The following is a 27,417-nucleotide window of genomic DNA, read 5'->3' as shown; positions in this document are numbered from 1 at the left end:
AAGTTGATTAAATTGCAGATTACCTTTCAGTATGGGTTTTCTTTGTGAGGGACAGGAGGAGAGAAGGAAGTGGTACAGGTGCTAAGAGCTGAAGGAGACAAACTTCTAGTGAAGGACGATGGAATAGCAAAAATTTTCCAATGTAAATGTGGTGGATGGTATTCCACTATTACTATATAAATAAATTATCTTGAATGTGGAATTGAGGGAACAATATCAAAATTTGTTGAATAAAAATTGGGGGATGTGGCAAATTGTGACGAGGATAGATGAAGACTGCAGGAGGATGTAGAAAGAGCAACAGAGTGGACAGATAGATGGCAGATGCAATTCCATGTAGGGTTACATTTTGGAAGTAACAATAGGGGCAGGGAGTACTCTTAAACGGTAAAATTTTAAATTGAGCAGAGGGACGTTGATGCCTGAGATCATTACAACTACAAGTACATATTGCCATAAAAAGTCAAATGGAATCCTTTTGCCTAGAATACAAAAGGAAGGAGGTATAACAAGATCTTAGACCACAGTTGGAGGATTGTTTTTTAGGCACCCCATTATAGGAAGGTTTCAAAGCAATTTAAGAGGTGCAGTGTGTATTCACTAGGATGTTACCAGGGATGAAGGGTTCCAATTATGAAAAGAGATTTGAAAAATTAGGGTTTTCTTCACTAGACCTGAAAAGGTTGAAGAGTGGCCTGATAAAATGCTCGAGATTATGGAGGTTTATGATGGAGTAAATAGTGATAGATTGCTTCCACTGGTCATTGAGATGGTGACGAGAAAGTAAACATTGGAAACATACTGCAAATTGAAACATGAAACATTGAACAATCAACAGTCCAGATATAAACAGTTTTTAAATTTGAAATTTTGAAAAGCACTTTTTGCAAAATAGAAAAGTTTTATACGCTGGTTTCCATGCAGATGTAAATTTGCAGTACCTTGACAGTCTAATTGTGCATGTTTGTACAGTAATTGCACTATTTAATGTGCTACAGTGTTTAATGCTGATTGAGGGGAAAGGTGATTCTGATTGAATTGAAATCACGGTAGAAGAGTTAGTTGACTATTTTGAACGTGTAAGATGCAATAAATAGCAAGTTATTGGTACTGATATGTTTACAGTTTAATCACTGGGGGATAATGAGCCCAATGCCATAATTTACAAAGGATAGAATAATGGAAATTATTGCATCGAAAGAGACCATTCAGCACATTGTGCCTGTACTGATGAATACATATCTTGGAATTGTCTCAATGAGCATTCTTGGTTTAATAGGTTGTTGATTTCTTTAAAACTAGAATCTTCTCATTGTTGTACCTGATAATAAATTAATTACAAAATTGTCAATTCCCTTCAATTAGTTTGTGGCTTTTGTTTACAAGGGTTGCAGTGGCTTTAAATTTGCAGCGATGTTGCCATGTTTGTTATTTTTGGAAACAATTTTGCAACACCAAGTTATAGTCCAGCAATTTTATTTTAAATTCACAAGCTTTCGGAGATTTTCTCCTTCCTCAGGCAAATGTTTCAAGAGCTCTTGAAACATTTGCCTGAGGAAGGAGAAAATCTCCGAAAGCTTGTGAATTTAAAATAAAATTGCTGGACTATAACTTGGTGTTGCAAAATTGTTTACAATTGTCAACCCCAGTCCATCACCGGCATCTCCACATCATGTTATTTTTGGTACACTGGAAGAACATTTTTATATCTGTCATCAGTCTGCATATTGGATCCCCCTTTTCCCCTTTAACTGACCTATTTTGCAGAGCCTACAGTATGTGTTCCTGGCAGAACACCACAGAACAGCTAGATATCACAAAACTGGGGCTATTATGGCAAGCAGGGATGGAATACATTGCTTTACTATCTGAATCTTTTTTTCTATTCCAGGCACATCCAGAACATTGGTGAGATCAAAACTGATGTGGGCAAAGCCCGAGCTTGGGTGAGACTCTCCATGGAGAAGAAACTGCTGTCCAGGCACCTCAAGCAGCTCCTCTCAGACCATGAGTTAACAAAGTGAGGAGTACAATATACTGTTCCTGTAACTACCCAGGGCCATCTTTAATGTGTAAACCATTGTAAACTATTAACTAAAAAAGACTAGTATGGCCAATAAAATGTCTAAACTTGTATAGTATGTATAAGTGATTGCCGAATTTCTAAGGTACACGAGTCAACTTGATACCACTATTATTTACTCTACGGCTGATAGCACAACATAAGATGTGTTCAAATGGGCAAGAATTAAATTGTAGTTTCAAGAGGGTATCAAGACAGGAAGAAAAAAAGATTTTTTGCAATTCAGAATCCAGCCGCTATAATTGAAATGGTATTTGAAACTTGAAATTGCCATCGCAGGGTTTTAAAGGAAGTAGATGAGAACATTGCAGATGCCCTAACTACAATCTTTCAAAGTTCTCTCGATTCAGGAACCGTTCCTTTAGATTGAAAAATTGCACGTCACTCCGCTATTTAAGAAAGGTGAGAGGGAAACCAATGAATTATAGACCAGTTAGTCTAACATCTGTTGTTGGGAAATTACTAGAGTCTATAATTAAGGATAGAGTAACTGAACACCTTGAAAATTTTCAGCTGATCAGAGAGAGGAAGCATAGATTTGTAAAGGATAGGTCATGCCCACTGAATCTGATTGAATTTTTTGAAGAGGTGACTGAAGTAGTGTTCAAGGGAATGTCAATGGATGTTGTTCATATGGACTGCCAGAAGGCATTCGATAAAGTCCTTCATAAGAGACTGTCAGCTAAAATTGAAGCTCATGGAATTGAGGACAAATTATTGACCTGGTTAGGAAATTGGCTGAGCGGCAGGAGACAGAGTAGGGATAATGGGCAGTCACTCAAATTGGCAGGAAGTGACTAGTGGTGTCCCACCAGGGATCTGTGTTGGGGTGTCAACTATCCACTGTATTTATTAATGATTGAGAAGACAGGATAAAGAGCCACATATCCAAGTTTGCCGATGACACAAAGATAGGCAGCATTGTAAGCAGTGTAGATGGAAGCATAAAATTACAGAGAGATATTAATAGATTAAGTGAATGGGCAAAACTGTGGCAAATGGGTTTCAGTGTAGGCAAGTGTGAGGTCATCCACTTTGGACCTAAAAAGGATAGATCAGAGTACTTTCTAAATGGTGAAAAGCTCGAAACAGTGGAGGTCCAAAGAGACTTAGGGGTCCATGTATGTAGATCATTAAAATGTCATGGATAGGTACAGAAAATAATCAGAAAGGCTAATGAAATGCTGGCCTTTATATCTAGAGGACTAGAATACAAGGGGGTAGAAGTTACGCCACAGCTATACAAAGCCCTGGTTAGACCGCACCTGGAATACTGGGTTCGGTTCTGGGCACCACACCTGAGGAAGGATATATTGGCCTTGGAGGGAGTGCAGCGTAGATTTACTAGAATGATACCTGGACTCCAAGGGTTAAATTACGAGGAGAGATTACATAAACTAGGGGTGTATTCCGTGGAATTTAGAAGGTTAAGGGGTGATTTGATCAAAGTTTTCAAGATATTAAGGGGAACTGATAGGGTAGATAGAGAGAAACTATTTCTGCTGGTTGGGGAGTCCAGGACAAGGGGACATGGCCTAAAAATTAGAGCCAGGAATTTCAGGAGTGAAGTCAGGAAACATTTCTACACACAAAGGGTGGTAGAAGTTTGGAACTCTCTTCTGCAAATGGCAGTCGATGCTAACTCAATTGTTAATTTTAAATCTGAGATGATAGATTTTTGTTAACCAAAGGTATTAAGGGATGTGGAGCTAAGGTGGATTTTTTTTTTATTCGTTCATGGGATGAGGGCGTCGCTGGCGAGGCCAGCATTTATTGCCCATCCCTAATTGCCCTTGAGAAAGTGGTAGTGAGCCACCTTCTTGAACTGCTGCAGCCCGTGTGGTGAAGGTTCTCCCACAGTGCTGTTAGGAAGGGAGTTCTAGGATTTTGACCCAGTGACAATGAAGGAACGGCGATATATTTCCAAGTTGGGATGGTGTGTGACTTGGAGGGGAACGTGCAGGTGGTGGTGTTCCCATGTGCCTGCTGCCCTTGACCTACGTGGTAGAGGTTGCGGGTTTGGGAGGCGCTGTTGAAGAAACCTTGGCTAATTGTTGCAGATCATCCTGTGGATGGTACACACTGCAGCCACGGTGCGCTGGTGGTGAAGGGAGTGAATGTTTAGGATGGTGGATGGAGTGCCAATCAAGCGGGCTGCTTTGTCCTGGATGATGTCGAGCTTCTTGAGTGTTGTTGGAGCTGCACTCACCCAGGCAAGTGGAGAGTATTCCATCACACTCCTGACTTGTGCCTTGTAGATGGTGGAAAGGCTTTGGGGAGTCAGGAGGTGAGTCACTCGCCGCAGAATGCCCAGCCTCTGACCTGCTCTTGTAGCCACAGTATTTATGTGGCTGGTCCAGTTAAGTTTCTGGTCAATGGTGACCCCCAGGATGTTGATGGTGGGTGATTTGGCGATGGTAATGCCGTTGAATGTCAAGGGGAGGTGGTTAGACTCTCTCTTGTTGGAGATGGTCATTGCCTGGCACTTGTCTGGTGAAAATGTTAGTTGCCACTTATCAGCCCAAGCCTGGATGTCATCCAGGTCTTGCTGCATGCGGGCTCGGACTGTTTCATTATCTGAGGGGTTGCGAATGGAACTGAACACCGTGCAATCATTAGCGAATATCCCCATTTCTGACCTTATGATGGAAGGAACATCATTGATGAAGCAGCTGAAGATGGTTGGGCCTAGGACACTGCCCAACCATATGGAGTTAGGTGACTGAACAGCCATTAGCTCATTGAATGGTGGAACAGGCTCGAGGGGCTAAATGGCTTACTCATGTTCCTATATGTAATGGGGAACTTGCGCTCTGATATTTGATTTTTGTTTCTAAGTTAAATTACAGTATAAAACCCATTTAAACTCTGATTAAATCCTCCAATATTTCCTATTTTAAACCCACACATCAGGGACATACATAAAATGAAATCGTCTTTCTTCAGTTAATAGCCAGGTTGAAGACATGGTTAACAAAAGGAGACTGTTATAGACTGTGAGGACAGGATAAAGGTGGTGGTGGTATGCTATACGAGATAAGGATGATTACATACAATAATGTTGCAATAATGTTGAATTCAGTCAACCCAGTATGAACTGGAAATGTACAGAGGGAAGTGAGGTAATGGGATCAGAACTAGTGAAAGTGGGGGGGTCATTTTCATCTGGACCTATTTCCAACGAGGGAACTGGTCTGGCCCATATGTGACTCCAGACCCACAGCAATGTGGTTGATTCTTAATCGCCCTCTGGAATGGCCTAGCAAGCTACTCAGTTGTACAATCTCGCCACAGAAAGTCACAATAAGAATAAAACCAGACGAACCACCTGGCATCGGACCATTAGGCACCGGACACGACAAAGGCAAACCAAGCCCAGTCGACCCTGCAAGGTCCTCCTCACTAACCTCTGGGGACTTGTGTCAAAATTGGGAGAGCTGTCCCACAGACTAGTCAAGCAACAGCCTGACATAGCCATACTCACAGAATCATACCTTTCAGCCAACGTCCCAGATTCTTCCATCACCAACCCTGGGTATGTCCTGTCCCACCGGCAGGACAGACCCATTAGAGGTGATGGTACAGTGGTATACAGTCAGGAGGGAGTGGCCCTGAGTGTCCTCAACATTGACTCTGGACCACATGAAATTTCATGGCATCAGGTCAAACATGGGCAAGGAAACCTCCTGCTGATTACCACCTACCGCCCTCCCTCAGCTGATTAATCAGTCCTCCTCCATGTTGAGCCCCACTTGGAGGAAGCACTGAGGGTAGCAAGGGCACAGAATGTACTCTGGGTGGGGGACTTCAATGTCCATCACCAAAAGTGGCTCGGTAGCACCACTACTGACCGAGCTGGCCGAGTCCTGAAGGACACAGCAGCCAGGCTGGGCCTGCGGCAGGTGGTGAGCGAACACGAGGGAAAAACATACTTGACCTCATCCTCACCAATCTACCTGTCGCAGATACATCTGTCCATGACAGTATTGGTAGGAGTGACCGCCGCACAATCCTTGTGGAGATGAAGTCCCGTCTTCACACTGAGGACACCATCCAACGTGTTGTATGGCACTACCACCGTGCTAATTGGGATAGATTCGGAACACATCGAGCAGCTCAAAACTGGGCATCCATGAGGCGCTGTGGGCCTTCTGCAGCAGCAGAATTGTATTCCAGCACAATCTCTAACCTCATGGCCCAGCATATTCCTCACTCTACCATTACCAACAAGTCAGGAGATCAACCCTGGTACAATGAGGAGTGTAGAAGAGCACGCCAGGAGCAGCACCAGGCATACTGAAAAATGAAGTGCCAACCTGGTGAAGCTACCACACAGGACTACATGCATGCTAAACAGCGGAAGCAACATGCTATAGACAGAGCTAAGCGATTTCACAACCAATGGATCAGATCAAAGCTCTGCAGTCCTGCCACATCCAGTCATGAATTGTGGTGGACAATTAAACAACTAATGGGAGGAGGAGGCTCCGTGAACTTCCCCATTCTCAATGATGGCAGAGTCCAGCACGTGAGTGCAAAAGACAAGGCTGAAGCGTTTGCAGCCATCTTCAGCCAGAAGTGCTGAGTGGATGATCCATCTTGGCCTCCTCCCGATATCCCCACCATCACAGAAGCCAGTCTTCAGCCAATTCGATTCACTCCATGTGATATCAAGAAACAGCTGAGTGCACTGGATACAGCAAAGGCTATGGGCCCTGACAACATCCCGGCTGTAATGCTGCAGACTTGTGCTCCAGAACTAGCCGCGCCTCGAGCCAAGCTGTTCCAGTACAGCTGCAACACTGGCGTCTACCCGACAACGTGGAAAATTGCCCAGGTATGTCCTGTCCACATAAAGCAGGACAAATCCAATCTGGCCAATTATCGCCCCATCAGTCTACTCTCAATCATCAGCAAAGTGATGGAAGGTGTCGTCAACAGTGCTATCAAGCGGCACTTACTCACCAATAACCTGCCCACCAATGCTCGGTTTGGGTTCTGCCAGGACCACTCTGCCCCAGACCTCATTCCAGCCTTGTTCCAAACATGGACAAAAGAGCTGAATTCCAGAGGTGAGGTGAGAGTGACTGCCCTTGACATCAAGGCAGCATTTGACCGAGTGTGGCACCAAGGACCCCGAGTAAAATTGAAGTCACTGGGAATCGGGGGAAAAACTCTCCGGTAGCTGGAGTCATACCTAGCACAAAGGAAGATAGTAGTGGTTGTTGGAGCCAATCATCTCGACCCCAGGACCTTGCTGCAGGAGTTCCTCAGGGCAGTGTCCTAGGCCCAACCATCTTTAGCTGCTTCGTCAATGACCTTCATTCCATCATAAGGTCAGAAATAGGGATGTTGGCTGATGATTTCGCCGGTCCTTCATTGTCGCTGGGTCAAAATCCTGAAACTCCCTACCTAACAGCATTGTGGGAGTACCTTCACTACGTGGACTGCAGCAGTTCAAGAAGGCGGCTCACCACCACTTCCTCGAGGGCAATTAGGGATGGGCAATAAATGCTGGCCTTGCCAGCGATGCCCATATCCCATGAACGAATAAAAAGGATCCAATTAATAACCAGTACATTTCTGGCCCAACTAGGAAGGAGGCATTGCTGGACTTGGTTCGAGGGAATGAGGCGGGCCAAGTGGAGCAAGTGTTAGTGGGGGAGCAGCGATCATATTATCATAAGGTTTAGAATAGCTATGGAAAAGGATACAGACCACTCTAAAGTAAAAATACTCAATTGGAGGAGGGCCAATTTCAGTGGGATGAGAACAGATCTGGCCCAGGTAAATTGGAATCAAAGATTGGCAGGCAAAACTGTAATTCAACAGTGGGCGGCCTTTAAAGAGGAGATGGTTCGGGTACAGTCTAGGTACATTTGCAAGAGGGGGAAAGGTAGGGCAACTAAAGCCAGAGCTCCCTGGATGACAGAAGAGATAGAGAGTGAGATGAAGCAGATAAAAGGGGCGTATGACAGATAACAGGTTGATAATACAAGTGAGAACCAGGCTGAATATAGAAAGTTCAGAGGGGAAGTAAAAAGGGAAATAAGAGGGGCAAAGAGAGAATATCAGAATAGACTGGTGGCTAACATAAAAGGGAATCCAAAAGTCTACTATAGACATGTAAACTGTAAACGGGTAGTAAGAGGAGGGGTGGTGTTGATCAGGGACCATAAAGGAGATCTACTCATGGAGGCAGAGCGCATGGCCGAGGTACTAAATGAGTACTTTGTATCTGCCTTTACCAAGGAAGAAGATGCTGCCAGAGTCTCAGTAAAGGAAGATATAGTTGAGATAGTGGATGGGCTAAAAATTGATGAAGAGGAGGTACTAGAAAGGCTAGCTGTACTTAAAGTAGATAAGTCACCCGGTCCAGATGGGTTGTATCCTAGGTTGCTGAGGGAAGTAAGGGTGGAAATTGCAGAGGTACTGGCCATAATCTTCCAATCCTCCTTAGATATGGGGGTGGTGCCAGAGTACTGGAGAATTTCAGATATTACACCCTTGTTCAAAAAAAGGTGTAAGGATAAACCCAGCAACTACAGGCCAGTCAGTTTAACCTCAGTGGTGGGGAAACTTTTAGAAACGATAATCTGGAACAGAATTAACAGTCACTTGGATGAGTGTGGATTGATTAAGGAAAGCCAGCACGGATTTGTTAAAGGCAAATGGTGTTTAACTAACCTGATAGAGTTTTTTGATGAGGTAGCAGAGAGGGTCGATGAGGGCAATGCAGTTGATCTGGTGTATATGGACTTTCAAAATGTGTTTGATGAAGAGCCGCATGGTAGGCTTATCATCAAGATTGCGGCCCATGGAATAAAGGGGGCAGTAGCAACATGGATACAGAATTGGCTAAGTGACAGGAGTAGTGGTGAATGGTTGTTTGTCGGACTGGAGGGAGGCGTACAGTGGTGTTCTCCAGGGGTCGGTGCTGGGACCACTGCTTTTCTTTATATATTAATGACTTGGACTTGGATGTACAGGGCACAATTTCAAAATTTGCAGATGACACAAAACTTGGAAGGGTAGTGAACAGTGAGGAGGATAGTGATAGACTTCAAAAGGATATAGACACTCTGCTGGCATGGGCGGACATGTGGCAGATGAAATTTAACTCAGAAAAATGCGAGGTGATGCATTTCGGTAGGAAAAATGAGGAGATGCAATATAAACTAGAGAGCACAACTCTAAAAGGGGTACAGGAACAGAGAGATCTGGGGGTATATGTACACTAATTGTTGAAGGTGGCAGGACAGGTTGAGAAAGCGGTTAAGAAAACATACGGGACCCTGGGCTTTATAAATAGAGGTGTAGAGTTCAAAAGTATGGAAGTCATGATGAACCTTTATAAAACACTGGTTTGGGCACAACTGGTGTATTGTGTCCAGTTCTGGGCCCGCACTTTAGGAAGGATCTGAAGGCCTTAGAGAGGGTGCAGAAGAGATTTACTAGAATGATTCCAGGGATGAGGGACTTTAGTTACGTGGATAAACTGAAGAAGCTCGGGTTGTTCTCCTTGGAACAGAGAAGGTTGCAAGAAGATTTGATGGAGGTATTCAAAATCATGAAGGGCCTAGATAGAGAGAGTAACTGTTCCCATTGGCAGAAGGGTCAAAAACCAGAGGGCATAGATTTGAGGTGATTGGCAAAAGAACCAAAGGTGACATGAGGAAAAACCTTTTTACACAGTGAGTGGTTAGGATCTGGAATGCACTGCCCGAGAGAGTGGTGGAGGCAGATTCAATCATGGCCTTCAAAAGGGAACTGGATAAGTACTTGAAGGGTAAAAATTTGCAGGGCTACGGGGATAGGGTGGGGGAGTGGGACTCGCTGGATTGGTCTTGCATAGAGCCGGCCTAAAGGCCTCCTTCCTGCTGTCACCTTTCTATGATTCTATGAAAATAATTTGCATTTACATAATGCTTTGTGTCCTCAGGACATCTCAAAATGCTTCACATCTAATAAATTACTTTTGAAGTTCAGTTACTGTTATGTAGGAAAATACAGCAGCTTTTGTGGGAAAGCCCCACAAACACGCAACAAATGAGATTAAATTACAGTTAATCTGGCTAAGACATCGGGAGAATCCCCTGCTCTTCTTTAACAGTGCCATGGGAGCTTCTATGTCTATCTGAACAAGTAGCAGGGGACTTAATTAACGTCTCATGCAAAAGGCAGCACGTCTTATAGTGTAGCAACTCTTCAGTACTGCACTGAGTTCCTCAGGGCAGTGTCCTAGGCCCAACCATCTTCAGCTGCTTCATTAATGACCTTCCCTCCATCATAAGGTCAGAAATGGGGATGTTCGCTGATGATTGCACAGTGTTCAGTTCCATTCGCAACCCCTCAAATAATGAAGCAGTCCGAGCCCGCATGCAGCAAGACCTGGACAACATCCAGGCTTGGGCTCATAAGTGGCAAGTAACATTTGCGCCAGACAAGTGCCAGGCAATGACCATCTCCAACAAGAAAGAGTCGAACCACCTCCCCATGACATTCAATGGCATTACCATCGCCGAATCCCCCACCATCAACAGCCTGGGGGTCACCATTGACCAGAAACTTAACTGGACCAGCCATATAAATACTTTGGCTACAAGAGCAGGTCAGAGGCTGGGTATTCTGCGGCGAGTGACTCACCTCCTGACTCCCCAAAGCCTTTCCACCATCTACAAGGCACAAGTCAGGAGTGTGATGGAATACTCTCCACTTGCCTGGATGAGTGCAGCTCCAACAACACTCAAGAAGCTCGACACCATCCAGGACAAAGCAGCCCACTTGATTGGCACCCCATCCACCACCCTAAACATTCACTCCCTTCACCACCGGTGCACTGTGGCTGCAGTGTGTACCATCCACAGGATGCACTGCAGCAACTCGCCAAGGCTTCTTCGACAGCACCTCCCAAACCCGCGACCTCTACCACCTAGAAGGACAAGAGCAGCAGGCACATGGGAACAACACCACCTGCACATTACCCTCCAAGTCACACACCATCCCGACTTGGAAATATATCGCCGTTCCTTCATCATCGCTGGGTCAAAATCCTGGAACTCCCTACCTAAGCACTGTGGAAGAATCTTCACCAGACGGACTGCAGCGGTTCAAGAAGGCGGCTCACCACCACCTTCTCAAGGGCAGTTAGGGATGGGCAATAAATGCCGGCCTCGCCAGCGACGCCCACATCCCGTGAACGAATTTTTTTTAAAAGCCTAGATTATGTTTTAAGCCTTGGATAAATTAATTCCTTGTCTCCTTTTCCTTGTGATTTCCCCACTTAGTCCCTGTTTCCCGAAAGTTGTGACTCGTTTTTACTCCGTACAGCACATGTATCAAACCAGAGACCTTCAAGATCTATATGGCACAGCTGCTTGTTAGATAAACTTGTTGAGCCATTGTGACTCCTGGTAGTACATGTTAGTTATATTGTCATTCTATCCACGCCTTGCTGTGATGTTGTTTGATTGTGTAGATTTCTATTTGTTAGAAAGTGTTTTGTTTTGAGGATTCCATTCATGGAAAACTCTGGAAAATCCAGTGTATCTATTTGTATTAGGATTGTTTTTTCTAAGTTCGTTAAGCAAGCTGGTGTCCTGTGAAGTTGAACTGGGACTTATCTTGTTTTCTTGAATTAATCTGGTTGGCCTGCTTATAGAAATACATTGCCAGAATACATCAATAATTTTAGACCCATTTAACAAAGAGTAGAAACTACTGGCCTGAGTAACCCAAAATGTCATTGTGAAGCCAATCAAATTATCAGAGCTATTAAAACCACAATTGCAGAGATTAGATTGGGCCAGAACAGTCTGCACACTGGAGAAGTGTGAGAATTGGCCAGAAACAGGCCTGCGGTGTAGAAAAATACCATGTATGCATGTGCTAGTATGTTCAGCCAGGCATGTGCAGACAGTATTTGCCAGTTTGTGATTTGATCACCAGACTGGCTCAGAATTCCACTTCCACAGCTTTTGTTCTGTCTATTAACTAGGGTTCAGCTCTATATTATAACTGCTGTTACGGTAGGTATTATCGTCATAAGAATCAGTATTGGTGATTACAGTAAAAGAAAGCTGATATTTAACATGAATCAAAAATCTAAATCGTAAATGCAACACTAATTTAATTGTATCACATCACCTCAGTCCTAGCTGGATTGTGCTTAGTAAGCTTATCACAAAGTCATGTTGAATGTCCAAGATTACAATATGGATTCAGCAAGATCAAGTTTACAATCTGTATTCATTGCATCATTGGTGGATTTCTTGAGTTACGGCTGTGCCTTTGTGACGTTAGCATAAAATCAAACGATCTCTTCTTTGAGTAGTGGGCTACTATGGTATGCGACAGTCCTCTCTTCCTCTTGGATACTCTGGCTTTTTTTCTGGTGTGCCGTAGTGAGTTGTCATCGGTGGTTGTCGCCTTCTGTCATTGTCTTCTTCCTAGCTTTCGTTGAACCTTGCACATATTATAATCATCCTATTTGTGCTTTGAAGCTTTCCTGTGGGAAGGAAAAATAGGAGTTCTTCATGGACTGTTCCTGAGCATCTAGCTATAGAGCATAATAAGCAGAGGTCCACGAGCCTTGCCTTTTCTCCTTACTCCATTCTTGCATCCCTTTGGGGGTCGCGAGCAAATTATTGATGTGCTCAATGAATTGGTGTTACTGAAGGCCTGCCTGCTTGGAAAAATACATTTCCACTTTTTTTGCTTTACTTTTGATATTTGAGACTACTGTGGTAATTTAAATTAGAGAAACTACTTTTTCATCAAGCTTTAATCATTAGTTCTATTTCTTTGTCATGAATTTTATTCATCAACTTAAATTGGGAAAAGGTTATAGGGTTACATGTTGAAAATCAAATATAAGATTATGCAAGGCAGGGATTGAGTAAAAAAAAAATCCTCTTTAACCACTATAAAGAATATATTTTTTTCAACAAAAATACTATTTGGTTTAAATAACAGTTGTGGGTTATCCCTTTGATGGAATATAGAGAACAGTGTAATACCCAATTTCTGTCACTTCGCCATTTTATAACCCGCTGAAAGTTTCTAGTTGCAAAAACCAAGGACTGATTGGATCTTTCTTTTGTGTCGCTGGACTTTGAATATTTCTGTTACATCCTGATATAATAATATAGTTGAAAAGAATATCTATTCTTCATTTGTTCAATCATTTGTTTAAACTACCAGGCAATTGTAAAATCCAGCAAGTTTTTTCTTCAGCTAACTTTTAATGTCAGTTCTGGAATCAGAGTGAATACTAAACCTGCATTGGATTGTTCCCTGAATTAATCCATGTGTAAACTAGAATCCAGTTACTACTTTTTACTACTATGGATCAAAGTTTGATTTCATCGTATTCTGAAAAAGGCATGATGGCTTTTAAAGGTTCAAAGTTAATAACACTTTGCACTCATATTTAGTTCACACTGTTATCCAAATACCCATCATTCAGCAAAAATGTAGGAGAACTACGCCTGACGTATTTAGCCTGGTGTTGCTTTCGATGTCCATATATTTATGCTTCGGGTGCAGCATGCTATTTAATCCTTTATCAAGTGTCAGCTTAGCTAGGTTGGTTGCACTCATGCCCGAGTATGAAAATTGTGGGTTCAAATCACATTCCAAAACTTAAGCGCACAATCTAAGCTGATCCTTCAGTGCTGTGTTATTGGAGGTCTTGTTTTTTGGTTGAGACTTTAAACTGAGGCCCAGTTTGCCTGATCAGGTAGATGTAAAAGATCCCATGGCAGTACTGGTAGAAGAGCAGAGACTTCTTTCAAAACTGAGATGAGGAGAAACTTCTTCACTCAGAGGGTGGTAGGTCTGTGAAATTTGCTGCCCCAGGAAGCTGTGGAAGCTACATCATTAGATAAATTTAAAACAGAAATAGACAGTTTTCTAGAAGTAAAGGGAATTAGGGGTTATGGGGAGCGTGCAGGAAATTGGACATGAAGCTGAGTTCGGATCGGTCAATGCCCTGTGGGTGGCGGAGAGGGCCCAGGGGCTGTGTGGCCGGGTCCTGCTCCTACTTCTTGTGTTCTTTAGATTTGTGGTTGGGATCAGATCAGCCATGATCTTATTGAATGGCGGAGCAGGCTTGAGGGGCCGATTGGCCTACTCCTGCTCCTATTTCTTATGTTCTTATGTTCTTCCAGTGTTCTCGCTAATATTCTTCCCTCAACCAATACCACCAAAAACCTTACTGTGGTCAAATTGTCTGCCACATTTGCTTATATAACAATTGTGACTATATTTCAAGAATAATCCTTTTGTTGTGAAGTGCGTGGGGATGTCCTGCAGTTAAGGTGCTATATAAATGCAAGTTTGTTCATTCGTTTTATGTATGTTTGTAACATTAGTTGAAAAGTCTTTGTTTTGAAAAGCCAATTTTTAAAATGTGAGGAAAGTAGTCATCACAGTGGTAGGAGATGTGTTGTTCTGGAGAAGTGTTTTTCAGAGGTCATTTTTGAGGTGTATTTTCAGTACTGTGTTGAGGGTCCAGCAGAATCAGTGACCTGTTCCACGCTGAACATGGCACTACTGTTGGATACATAAAAGGATGTACTTTCTAACTGTGACCTTTTTAAAGTAGAAAGGAATGCAGATATTCTAAAACTTTGTAAGTATATAACAAATGGAGTAAGTGAAATTTAAAGAAGAACAAATTTCAATTTGTTTTTATCTACTGAACAGACATTGCCTAGATGAAGGTGGCATGAGCTTGGTTTTACCCATTCCACCACTCACTCAAGATGCACACATACAAAGGCAGTCAAGGGAAAAAACAAGTCAAAAAAATGAAATGTTTATTGTATTTCAGTTAAGCTTTATAATTTTGTGTCTTTCACGCTAAAGTCTTAATGAAGAGCAATTTAACTCATTTTGCACTTCAGTTGCAAATTAGTATTGTTAGAAACTGTATGATTATAGTACAAGGAACTGAAAAGACTTGAAATTATCTAGTAAAAAGCAGCATCTGATATTCGACATGGGATTAATAAAGATAGCCCAAAGCTGCATTTTAATCTGAACTTCTTTATTTAATACATTTGGCTTTTGAAGCCAGAATTTAGATCATCAGATCTCTTGAATTTTAAGATCTGAAGAGCCCATTGTGTAATCAGAGTATGAGATGACACATGTTTAAAATCTGTTGAGCCTTATGCAAGTGACAGGAGATTAAAGGGTACCCATGGTGTCTTCTAATAGCAGAAGTGTTCTTGGCTTAAAAACATTGTGATAGCAACACATTTAACCTTGTACGGTAATTGATTTCAGGATGGTGTTAGAAAGAAGAAAGAACTTACACTTACATTGCGTCTTTCACTACCTCAGGATACAAAATTGGATTGACTACAGAAGACAGAGGGTGGTTGTAGAGGGTTGTTTTTCAAACTGGAGGCCTGTGACCAGCGGTGTGCCTCAGGGATCGGTGCTGGGTCCGCTGTTATTTGTTATTTATATTAATGATTTGGATGAGAATTTAGGAGGCATGGTTAGTAAGTTTGCAGATGATACCAAGATTGGTGGCATTGTGGACAGTGAAGAAGGTTATCTAGGATTGCAACGGGATCTTGATAAATTGGGCCAGTGGGCCGATGAATGGCAGATGGAGTTTAATTTAGATAAATGTGGGGTGATGCATTTTGGTAGATCGAATCGGGCCAGGACCTACTCCGTTAATGGTAGGGCGTTGGGGAGAGTTATAGAACAAAGAGATCTAGGAGTCCAGGTTCATAGCTCCTTGAAAGTGGAGTCACAGGTGGATAGGGTGGTGAAGAAGGCATTCAGCATGCTTGGTTTCATTGGTCAGAACATTGAATACAGGAGTTGGGATGTCTTGTTGAAGTTGTACAAGACATTAGTAAGGCCACACTTGGAATACTGTGTACAGTTCTGGTCACCCTATTATAGAAAGGATATTAATAAACTAGAAAGAGTGCAGAAAAGATTTACTAGGATGCTACCGGGACTAGATGGTTTGACTTATAGGGAGAGGTTGGATAGGCTGAGACTTTTTTCCGTTGAGAGTAGGAGGTTTCGGGGTGATCTTATAGAAGTCTATAAAATAATGAGGGGCATAGATAAGATAGATAGTCAAAATCTTTTCCCAAAGGTAGGGGAGTCTATAACGAGGGGGCATAGATTTAAGGTGAGAGGGGAGAGATACAAAAGGGTCCAGAGGGGCAATTTTTTCACTCAAAGGGTGGTGAGTGTCTGGAACGAGCTGCCAGAGGCAGTAGTAGAGGCGGGTACAATTTTGTCTTTTAAAAAGCATTTGGACAGTTACATGGGTAAGATGGGTATAGAGGGATATGGGCCAAATGCAGGCAATTGGGACTAGCTTGGTGGTATAAACTGGGCGACATGGACGTGTTGGGCCGAAGGGCCTGTTTCCATGTTATAAACTTCTATGATTCTATGTCCCGTAGTCAATTAATCACTTTTGAAATGAATCACTGTTAATTAGGCAAACGCAGCAGCCACTTTGCACATGACCATGTCCCACAAACAGCAAGTCAGATAAATGAATTAATTTGTTTTGATGGTGGCATTGATTGAGAAATAAATGTTGACGAGGATACTGGGAGAACTCCCCTTTCATTTTCAAATAGTGCCATGGGATCTTTTGCTTTCATCATAACAGGTTTAAGGTGTCAGCGAAGAAAGATGACATCAACAGTGCAGCACTTCCTACATACTGAAGTGGTGGGACTTGAAACCTCAACCCTCTGACTCCGAAGTGAGAGTGCCACCACGAGTCTAACGAATACTTATAAATATGATTACCTTTATTTATCAAATGCCAAGACAGAGAAAAGTAAAAGTTTTTAAAATGCAATAACAGCATTGTAGTGGAGCATGTACTTTTCTCAAATTGATAAGCTGTAAAGGATTCTCTCTCAGCCATTCAGCCCATCCACAGTGCAGCAACATATATACACTCATCAATAATTACTTATTCTGGAGCTTTTTTTTTAATAAGCATTGATTTATAGTGACCTGAAATAGTTATGAACTTGCATTCCCTGTTTAAAAGAAAACAGCTTCAGAACCTTTTATTGTTTGCTTCTGCAACCGATTACCAAGTCATCTGTGTTGATTTGAACAATTATTTACTATCATATGACCATTTGTTTAATGTTGAACAATACTGCAGCTTCTGTAAAATTTAAAACCACGGAAGCATACTTCTGTCGGAATTATATTTTGTTTTTTTTATCAGATTTCATATATCACATAAATGTTGCTAATACGGGACGTGTTTAAATTGCAGCTTTTTAAAAAATGTTTTTGTTCTTGGGATGTGGGTGACACTGACAAGGCTGCATTTATTGCCCATCCCTAGTTACCTTTAAAAATGTGGTGGTGGGCCTTCTCTTTGAATCGCTGCAGTCAATAGATACTGCTCCCACAATAGTGTTTGCTGTCATCACATTTGGGAATCATGAATATATCTTATTTTCTCCTTTTTATTTTCTGTCTTGCAATGTCTGATCTTCACTTTGACTGTAGCTCAAAAAAAAGTCTTCAAATATTTTTTTAAATATACATGGTAGTTGCTAATGTTGCCTGAATTACCTTAGATTGCTGTCATTTTAAAGTGGGCCAGCCTGACTGACTCTGATTATATTGAATAATCCATGATGCAAGCTGCTCCATTTTATTTATTCATAGTGTGCAGTGGTTCAAGGGAACTGGGTCATGTCTGCCTTATTAGCTTTGTGATTGTTGTGATAGGCTGGTGCTAAAGGACAGGGAGGAAAAATCCTATCGGAATGTGCATTTTACATTCTGTGGTAGAGATTGAAGACTGAGCTTTCAAAAACACTGTTACCTGCCTGCCTGCTACCATTCTGGTTGTACAAACAAAGTAGCAAAAGCAGAACGTATAAATTGATGGTGTCTGTGCTACAGCATATTACTCCATCTGTGAATCTTTTTAGTTAAGGGCACTTTCTTGCCCACATTTTTCTCCCCTCCCATTCCTTCCTGCTCTCCTGAAGACAGTGGCAGAAGGGGCACAAGAATACAGACAGCCACCACCCCGCCCCCACTCCCCCCCCCCCCCCCCCCCCCCCACCTGGCCCTGTGCTATTTCCAATTAACCATTTATTATGTGCAAACCTAGGCAGTAAACATTGTTACAGTTTTGGCATTTCCCCCAATACTTGCCCCCATGTTCAGAGCTAGACTCAAGTTTCCTTGTGAACTGAAACTTGTGTCCTTATTTAGTGTATTGTACAGGGTTAGCATGTGCAAGTTTAACAATTAACACCTCATTGCTGTAAATGGTTTATTGGAGTATATGTGGAATTCCGAGTAACACACTGCCAGACCAGTGCATTATAGGCTAAAACCACTTGGTCAGAATGATTTACAAATGAATTATAGAAAAGCAAAAGACTTAGCGATACTAAAACGGTAAAATACTTAACAATAATAGAACTAGAATCTGTTTACAAGGGATTAACGTGAGCTACTTCTTAGTCTATTGGCAGCCAACACTGGATAGAAGAGTCTTGATTTTTTTTCTTTGATAGACCTTCAAGATGAGATGTTGCTCATGGATGACATAAGTTCCAATTTGCCCATTGAATTTGCGGCTCTTTTATGTTTCTCGAAGTAGCGTCTTTCATCCCAGCATCTGCCACCTTTCTGGCAATTCGAGATGAAATTAACCCTGCTTCTTAAACTTTTGCCCTATTTTAATAGGTGTCTTGAGTATTGCATTGCTGTGTTATATTGAAAATTGCACAATATACACCTCAGCAATAATTGCTGTTCATTGTGTTGTCTACAGATTCATGGAACTTGTTTTACTGTGCATGGTTATGATGCTAAAGACATTTCAACCTATGAAATAATTTAACATTTTAAATGGGAGTCCCTTTATTTTAAGCTATACAATATAGATAATGTTCTGTAATTCATTATCACTGGGTCAAAATCTTGGAGTCCCCTACCTGACAATTGTGGGAGCACCATCAGCACAAGAATTGCAGCAGATCAGGCAGAGGCCCATCACCACCTTCTCACAGCAAATTGGGATGGAGAATAAACGTGGCTTCGCCAGCATCATCCACAACCTGTGAACAAATAAAGAGAACAAAATTAGACATTTGTTTAATCCCGTACACTGCTGGGCACAGAAGGGAATTTAAAAAAATTACTTTGGGTTTCTCCAGCCGTTAAACATTAACCCGCCTTTCTCTTTCAGGTGCTTGTATTTCCAGCATTTTTTGTTTTTATTTTTTTTATATCTTAACTATTAACCTATTATCTCAATAACTTAAGTTTTTAAAAAGTATCAAATTTACACTTGGTAATTAACTTTGATACATCAGTTTCATTTGAAAGTTGTTTTGCTGGGAACACTTGAGTGCTGTCTGTCCTTCCATAAGCAATTACTCACCTTATTGTGTATCAATGACTCCTTGTACATTACTACCACATTTATTTGGATATAAGATCTTTATTTTAAAAAAAATACTTTTCACAATAACTAGCGTTTTATTGGGTTTGGCACATATAGAAACATGCTGACGCAATGTCAACATATGGTCAAACATATTTAAATGACCTTTCTCAATTATTTCCTTAACTGAAGATATTCTTGCTTGAATGTAATTTTTGTTTTTATTTCAGAAAACTCTATAAACGCTATGCCTTCCTTCGCTGCGACGATGAAAAAGAACAATTTCTTTACCACCTCCTTTCATTCAATGCAGTGGATTACTTCTGCTTTACTAATGTGTTTACAACAATCAGTAAGTAGCTGCTGTGCTAAAAATGACTCAGCCATTAATAGGAACTTTTAGGACTTAATAGTAATTGCAACTACAGAGTATCTTTAAACTTTTCTATCAATAAATTTATTTGATATTTATTTACTTGATGCACTTTCATTTTGTGATTCATACATTAGTAATAGTGAAAATTTGCATTTAAATTTGGGGGGGTGGGAAATCACACTTTCTATTGAATTTTGACAAATACCTTACAAAAATTATAGTCAAATGTAGATTTGTAATCAATTATTAAAACCATGTTGTATTTCTCACTTTGTACCTAGGGGTTTCACAATGAATTCAGTTCTACTTAACAATGGACCTTTTTCAACAGAAAATTCAATACTGATTATTTGTTTGTACACGAAACATCTAGATATTAAAATCTCAGAAATTTGCAAATTAAAGCTATAATTTTATAGTTTAATAATTTATTTTAATCTTTGCATCAAAAGAGAAAATTAAATTTACCATATTAAAAAGAAAAGGAAAATACTGCAGATGCTGGAAATCTGAAACAAAAACAGAAAATGCTGGAAACACTCAGCAGATCAGACAGCATCTGTGGAGCGGCCAGACAAGTTGATGTTTTGTCAAAACTGGAAGATATTAATGAGATGAGGCATTTGGGGAGTTCTTATTTACTTGGAGTTACTATTGATGAGATGTACTAACTTCCAATCCATTTTATAGCAAAGTACCATTAATTTTCTAGTTTTGGTCAACTCTTAATGAATCCATTGAATCTTATGCAAGATGATCCTGTAACTTGATTGCATTTATTTTTAATCTTGAGACCTTTCTGGCCTGTTTCACTCAGCCCTGCACTATGTACGATACAATGCATTTACCAACTGTGGCACAATGTAAATGTGTGGGTCTCTTCTGTGTAACCTGATTGATAGTCTACAGTTGGCTTGGTTTCTGATGCTGCTAATATAAAGTGCTGTGCTTTAATTCCCAAGTTGGATATTTTTTAAAAAAGTAACATAGGTGCTGCCATGACTGGCAAATTAATGGTGGCACTTATGATCCTATTCAGAAGTGAAATTGTATAGAACTAAATGGACTCTTAGAATACACACCTGATGGTAATGTACTGTTTAATTAACATTCCACGATAACATCAAATTTCTGAATTTTGAATGTCCACTGCATGATGAAGCACCGAATCATTTTAAAAGAAAATTCTTTCCATCTTCCTTAACTTTGTGACTATTATTTAGTGAAATTGTTTCCTATCTATTTCAGGCATTTTGCACACTGAACCTTTTTTTCTAAAATTATTTTCTAAATATACTTTGAAATATTAAAAGTAAAAGCAAAATGGGTGAGATAGGAAAGGTCTATTGAGGTTATGAAAGGGTGACAAATATGTTGAAGTCCATGAAGTTATTTTTTAAAAAAAACTCAAGGTGTGTAATAAATGATATCTATCAATAAGATAGAAGAGAAAAGATTTCTGCACACTCTTTGTACTATACTGTTAAGGGTGTTGCATGCAGTAGGTTATATATAAATTATGTATTTTGTATCAACAGTGATTCCATACCATGTGTTGGTCATTCCCAGTAAGAAGTTAGGTGGCTCCATGTTTACGGCTAATCCCTGGATCTGTATATCAGGAGAGCTGGGAGAGACGGGCATCTTACAAATACCCAAAAGTATGCTTGAAATGACATTTGAGGTCAGTAGAAGATATAACTATATAATTGGTTGATTTGTTCTCTAAAATTTCTATTTCGTGTTCTTCAATGCAAAGTTTGGTGTCCAACTTTACTTAAATTTTTATTGTTGAGACATGTAAAATGTTCAGAAAATGTCTGTCATTTGCCCCATTTTTAAAATTTTTGCCATGCCATGTATTATTTCCCAGCTGACAAGACAGGTGCATGATGCATTTCTTAGCTCTCTGTCTTTGCAACTAAACTCAAGTAGGTGTATGAGAATTTTGTAGATTGTTTTGTCGGAATCAGGATTTAGGTTTAAATTTGTTTCTCAGTGTTTTAATCTATGATGCCTGATTTAGCTCTTAAGTTGTTCTACATAAACCAACTCAAAAACTCATTCAAACTTTCACTCAACCCAAAGATATCAAAGATATTACACTTCTATATAGTTGAGGTTTTTAAATTCATTCTTGGGATGTGGGTGTCGCTAGCAATGCTGGCATTTATTGCCCATCCTTACTTGCCCGTGAGAAGATGGTGGTGGGTTTTCTTCTTGAACCACTGCAGTCGGTGTGGTGAAGTTGCCCCCACAATGCTGTTAGTTAAGGAGTTCTAGGATTTTGACCCAGCGATGATGAAGGAACGACAGTAAATATCCAAATCAGGACGCTGTGTGACTTGAAGGGAAATTTGGAGGTGATGATGTTCCCATGCACCTGCTGCCCTTGTCCTTCTATGTAGTGGAGGTCGGCGGTTTGGGAGGTGGTGTTGAAGAAATTTTGGCGAGTTACTGCAGTGCATCCTGTAGATCGTACACGCTGCAGCCATGGTACGTTGGTGGTGGAGGGAGTGGATGGTGTTGGATGGACTGCCAATCAAGCAGACTGCTTTTTCTTGGATGGTGTTGAGCTTCTTGACTGCATCTGTCCAGGCAAATGGAGAATATTCCATCACACACCTGACTTGTGCTTTGTCGGTGGTGGAGAGGCTTTGGGGAGTGAGGTGGTGAGCCACTCATTGCAGAATATCCATCCTCTGACCAGCTCTAGTAGCCATGCCATTTAAATGGCTTGTCCAGTTGAGTTTCTGGTCCATTGTGTGCCCCCCCACCCAGGATGTTGATGGTGGGGAACTCGGCGATGGTAATACTATTGAATGTCAAGGGATTAGGCATTCTCTTGCTGGGAATAGTCTTTGCCTGGCACTTGTGTGGTGCGAATGTTACTGGCCACTTATCAGCCCAAGCTTGAATGTTGTCTCGATCTTGCTTTGCGTTGACTTATTATGAGACATGGTAAATGTTCAGAAAATGTCTTTACCATCTACCCCAGATTTGCCCATGCCACATACGATTTCCCAACTGAAAGGATAGGTGGATGACTTATTTCCTAGCACTCTGTCTTTGTAACTAATCTCAAATAGGTGTATGAGCGTGCCATGGATTGGTTTGTAGGAATAATCGATTACGGTTTAAATTTGTTTCTCAGATTTTTAATCTGTGATGCCTAATTTAGGTCTTAAGGTTAAGACAATTATCAACTTAAGTCAGAAAAAAATTATTTTAAATTTACAATAACACTAATATTAACTTATGCTCAGATTAACATAGCACAACTCAGTTTGAAAGTGCAGTGTCATTCCCTTGGTTGTGCTTAACTTAATACAGCACATCAATAAGCAGTTTTGCAGAATACAGTACATGTTTGGCAAAGTTAGCTCTTAAATCTTCATATTGTAAGCCAACAGGTAGTGGTCATACTCTATGTAAGTCTGTATCTTGGTCAACATTAATATTAAAATATAATTTTTCTGATCCGATAGCTTTTCAACTGCTGTGTGTAAACAGTTCCAGCTTTCTCTGCAATGAGCTGCTTCTGGCCCCCTGGATATGCTTTCAGCAAGTCTGCAGTCTTCCTTCTTGGATTATCTTCCTCTTTTAATTTTCAGTTAACACCTTACATAGAGTTACATACAATTTATATCACTGAAACAGGCCATTCGGCCCAACAGGTCCATGCGGTGATTATGCTCCACACGAGCCTCCTCCCTCCTTACTTCATCTAACCCTATCAGCATATCCTTCTATTCCTTTCTCCCTCGTGTTTATCTAGCTTCCCCTTAAATGCACCTATGCTAGTCGCCTCAATTACTCCTTGTGGTAGCGAATTCCACATTCCAAACGCTCTCTGGATAAAGAAGTTTCTCCTGAATTCTCTATTGGATTTATTAGTGACTATCTTATATTAATGGCCCCTAGTTCTGATCTCCCTTGCAAGTGGAAACATCTTCTTTAAGTCTACCCTATCAAAGCCGTTCATAATCTTAAAGGCCTCTATCAGTTCACCCCTCAGCCTTTTTTCTAGAGAAAAGAGCCCCAGCCTGCTCACTTTTTCCTGATAGGTATAACCTCTCAATTCTAGTATCATCCTAGTAAATGTTTTTTGCACCTTCTTTAGTGCCTCTATATCCTTCTTATAATATGGAGACCAGAACTGTTCACCGTACTCCTAGTGTGGTCCAACCAAGGTTCTGTACAAGTTTAACATAACTTCTCTGCTTTTCAATTCTATCTCTCTAGAAATGAACCCCAGTGCTTGGTTTGATTTCTTCGGCCTTATTAACTTGTATTTGTGTATCTGTACCCCCAGGTCTGTCTGCTGCTCTACCCCATTTAGATTCTTATTATCCAAGCAAATGTGGCCCTCTTATTCTTCCTACCTAAATGTAATACCTCACACTTATCTATATTGAAATTCATTTGCCAATTACACACCCATGCTGCAAGTTTATTAATGTCTACCTGTATTTTGTCACAGTCCTCTTCAGCATTAACTATACCCCCTGATTTGGTGTTGTCTGTAAATTTTGAAATTGTATTTCTGATTCCCGAGTCCAAATCGTTTATGTAAATGGAGAACAACAATGGTCCCAGCACCGAGCCTTGTGGAACACCACTTCCCACCTTTTGCCAGTCTGATTAACTGCCTTTAACCCCTACAATCTTCTGTTTTGTAGCCAGCTTGCTATCCATTCTGCTACTTGTACCCTGACCCCACATGCTCTGACCTCAAACATGAGTATTATGTGGTACCTTATCAAAGGCTTTTTGAAAATCCAAATATATTACTGCATTACACTTATCTACCCTTTTTGTTACTTCATCAAAGAATTCAATAAGGTTGGTCAAACATGACCTTCCCTTTTGAAATCAATGCTGACTTTTTAATCATATTTTCGGTTTCTAGATGTATTTCTATTACATCTTTGAGTAAAGATTCCATTATCTTTCCTACCAGCGACGTTAAGCTAATTGGTCTATAGTTCCTTGGACTGGTCCTATGTCCTTTTTTAAATATGGGAATCACATTAGCTGTCTGCCAGTCCTCTGGCACTATTCCCTTTTCTAATGAATTTTGCATTCAATTGTATTGTAATACTATACTTCTCTGTCATAACCACTGTCAGAATGTGTTATACGTGCAAATTGAAATAATGCAACACTCCTTTTCAGGATGCAATTATCCTATTTATCTTATCAATATTAAATATTAATACTAAAATATTACCTTGAGCAATCTGGCCCACTTAGTTACCCTTCACCAATGTTGAAGCTGTACTAGAACAATATGAACACCCTGCCCAACTATCTTTAACACTTAGCATTGAAATTGAGCACTTTAAAATGTTTACTGTCAAAAACCTGGGCTCCAAATGTCTGCTGTTAATGAATAGGATGTACAAAGAAATGTTCCTGTATGATGTACTGTTGCTTATTGGGAAGTCCGTGAACATCAACAATTCGATCAATGGTTAGGTTGTGCCAAAATATTTGCAAAGAAAGTTCCCTTGTAATATTAGGTTAGTAACAGCTTTTCCTACACGTTTGGCTTATATTTTTCCTAGCCCTCCCTCCCCCTCCCCCCTCACAACTACAACTGGAGGAAACGACTCACATCCACCTTGTACTTCACCAGGACACCCAGCACCAGGTATAGGCAGCCACATAGCCCATAGTTGTGGGGAGCCATCTAGCTTCTGGTAAATGTTGTAACAGGAACAGCTTTAATCCACTTGGGCCTTAGTAAAAGTTGTAAAGTGATGTATTAAAACTTATGCCCAACTTTTGTAGGTGGTTGTGGAGTTTTGAATGACATCATCCCATTGTGGAGGAAAGTGGACAGTAAACATTGGTGCTACAAGCTGAAGCAATGCAGTCTTAATTCAGCCTTGGCTCAATGGTAGCACTCTCACCCTGAGTCGAATGGTTGCGGAGTCCCGTTCCACACTCGAGTACGTAATCTAGGCTGGCATTTCGGTGTGGTAATGAGGGACTGCTGCACTGTTAAAGGTGCTGTCTTTCGGATGAGTCAATAAACCAAGGCCCCATCTGCCCTTTAAGGAGAAACAATTGGCACTTTCTCTCACCACTCCAGGGTCAACTGTAGTATTCCTACCACTGCCCTATCTGAGATGAATAACTGAGCACAGCTCTACTCAGTGTTGTTATAACATGGACCAATACTTTTCATGTTTATATGAACAGCGATGCCATCATTTTGCTTGAAATTTATCTAAACACCAGTGGTGTGATGTTGGAAGAAATCTATAAATTCCAATAAATGCTTTTTCTGTATTATTGCCAAAATGAGTTGTTTTCTTTCTTGACGTAACAACAAATCTCATCAAATATTTTTCCGCTATTTCTTCATATCTCTAGTGTCAGAACTTGGGAAAGCTTACAACTGTGCTGATTGGCCACGATAACTCAGGGTTGTATGCCAAATGGCTGGTGGACTGCATCGTGGTTAGGAATGAAATAACTGGTCATGCATACAAGTAAGTCATTTTGAATGTTAAGAAGTAGGGAGGTTTCAGGAGCTTCCTTTAAGACTATAGCTGTTGCAGAATGCAAGAAAACAAGACTGTTCAGTCCATCCAAGTCCATTCCATCCACATACCAAGCACAATCTGCTCTACCTAGCCCACTTCCTTCGGGGGTCGGGGGGGGGGGGGTGCTGAGAGAGGGGGGAGGGGGGGAGAAGATTTTTGCCAAGCTTTCCTCCTGGCTGCCGAGAGCAAATTGAACAAAACTCCAAAATATTAATCCAATCTGATATCCTTAAAATATCTCCTGGAGCAGTAGCTTGCATTGACATGACGTGCTCATGGTCCCAACAGCTCAAGGACCGTTATGTTCCTCACAGCATTTGCTCTTTTCCTTCTGTGATGAGTTTAAGAGACTATGCATGTGTAATGTGCTTGAGACCATTTTGATTATGATTGGAATTTTATGATTGTATTTTCTAACTCTGTGACATCTTGCTGATGTTGGTGCTGAATGACCCAATGGGCTGCATTTTCAGAGGAATTGATGTGAATCTTTGATCACTGACAGTAACAATTCCGGTTGAAATTTTTTGCAGCTGCTCAAAAAAATTGACAACACATAATCAGTATTACACGTTGGAGCTGCCTTAATATCAATTTCACGGAAGCAAAAAAAAAGTAGATTTTAAGGCATCTTATTTTGAAATATCTTGACTGGAAAAAAGAAACTATTGATAATGATTTTGTGCCTCTAGGTATGGCTAGATGCTTTAGAAATGACGTGAACTTACAACACATTCTAGAGACATCTAGTAGCAATGAGAGACAAATTCATTAACGTGATCTCCACTCACCAGAAAGGAGTTGTCAAAAACTTGTATTTTCTTCTTTCCGTTTGCAAATCAGTGTCTTGTTGCTCAGATTTGAATTTTTTGTACTGAGTTTCTGTGTGGTGGATGACTGATTTTGCACACACCAATTTCAACTAAAGTGGGAAATCATGGTATAATGATAATGAGCTGGAACTTGC

The 27,417-nt window shown here is 40.9% G+C and overlaps 1 protein-coding gene across 6 annotated transcripts in view; it reads left to right on the top strand.

Annotated features, from left to right (window-relative positions):
• Positions 1-27,417, top strand: part of LOC137327957 (DENN domain-containing protein 5A-like) — a 221,825-nt gene that overhangs the window by 174,921 nt on the left and 19,487 nt on the right. For all 6 annotated transcript variants that reach the window (XM_067993964.1, XM_067993962.1, XM_067993966.1 and 3 more), the window contains 4 exons: positions 1,892-2,020; positions 19,748-19,869; positions 21,432-21,577; positions 26,278-26,396. In XM_067993964.1, the coding sequence (XP_067850065.1) occupies positions 1,892-2,020; positions 19,748-19,869; positions 21,432-21,577; positions 26,278-26,396 (516 nt within the window). The remainder of the gene's footprint in view (positions 1-1,891; positions 2,021-19,747; positions 19,870-21,431; positions 21,578-26,277; positions 26,397-27,417) is intronic.

This window comes from Heptranchias perlo, chromosome 12 (assembly GCF_035084215.1).
Source record: "Heptranchias perlo isolate sHepPer1 chromosome 12, sHepPer1.hap1, whole genome shotgun sequence".
NCBI classification, from domain to species: domain Eukaryota; kingdom Metazoa; phylum Chordata; class Chondrichthyes; order Hexanchiformes; family Hexanchidae; genus Heptranchias; species Heptranchias perlo.
The sequence above is the reverse complement of the archived record's forward strand: the minus strand, read 5'-3'. Positions and strand labels throughout refer to the sequence as shown.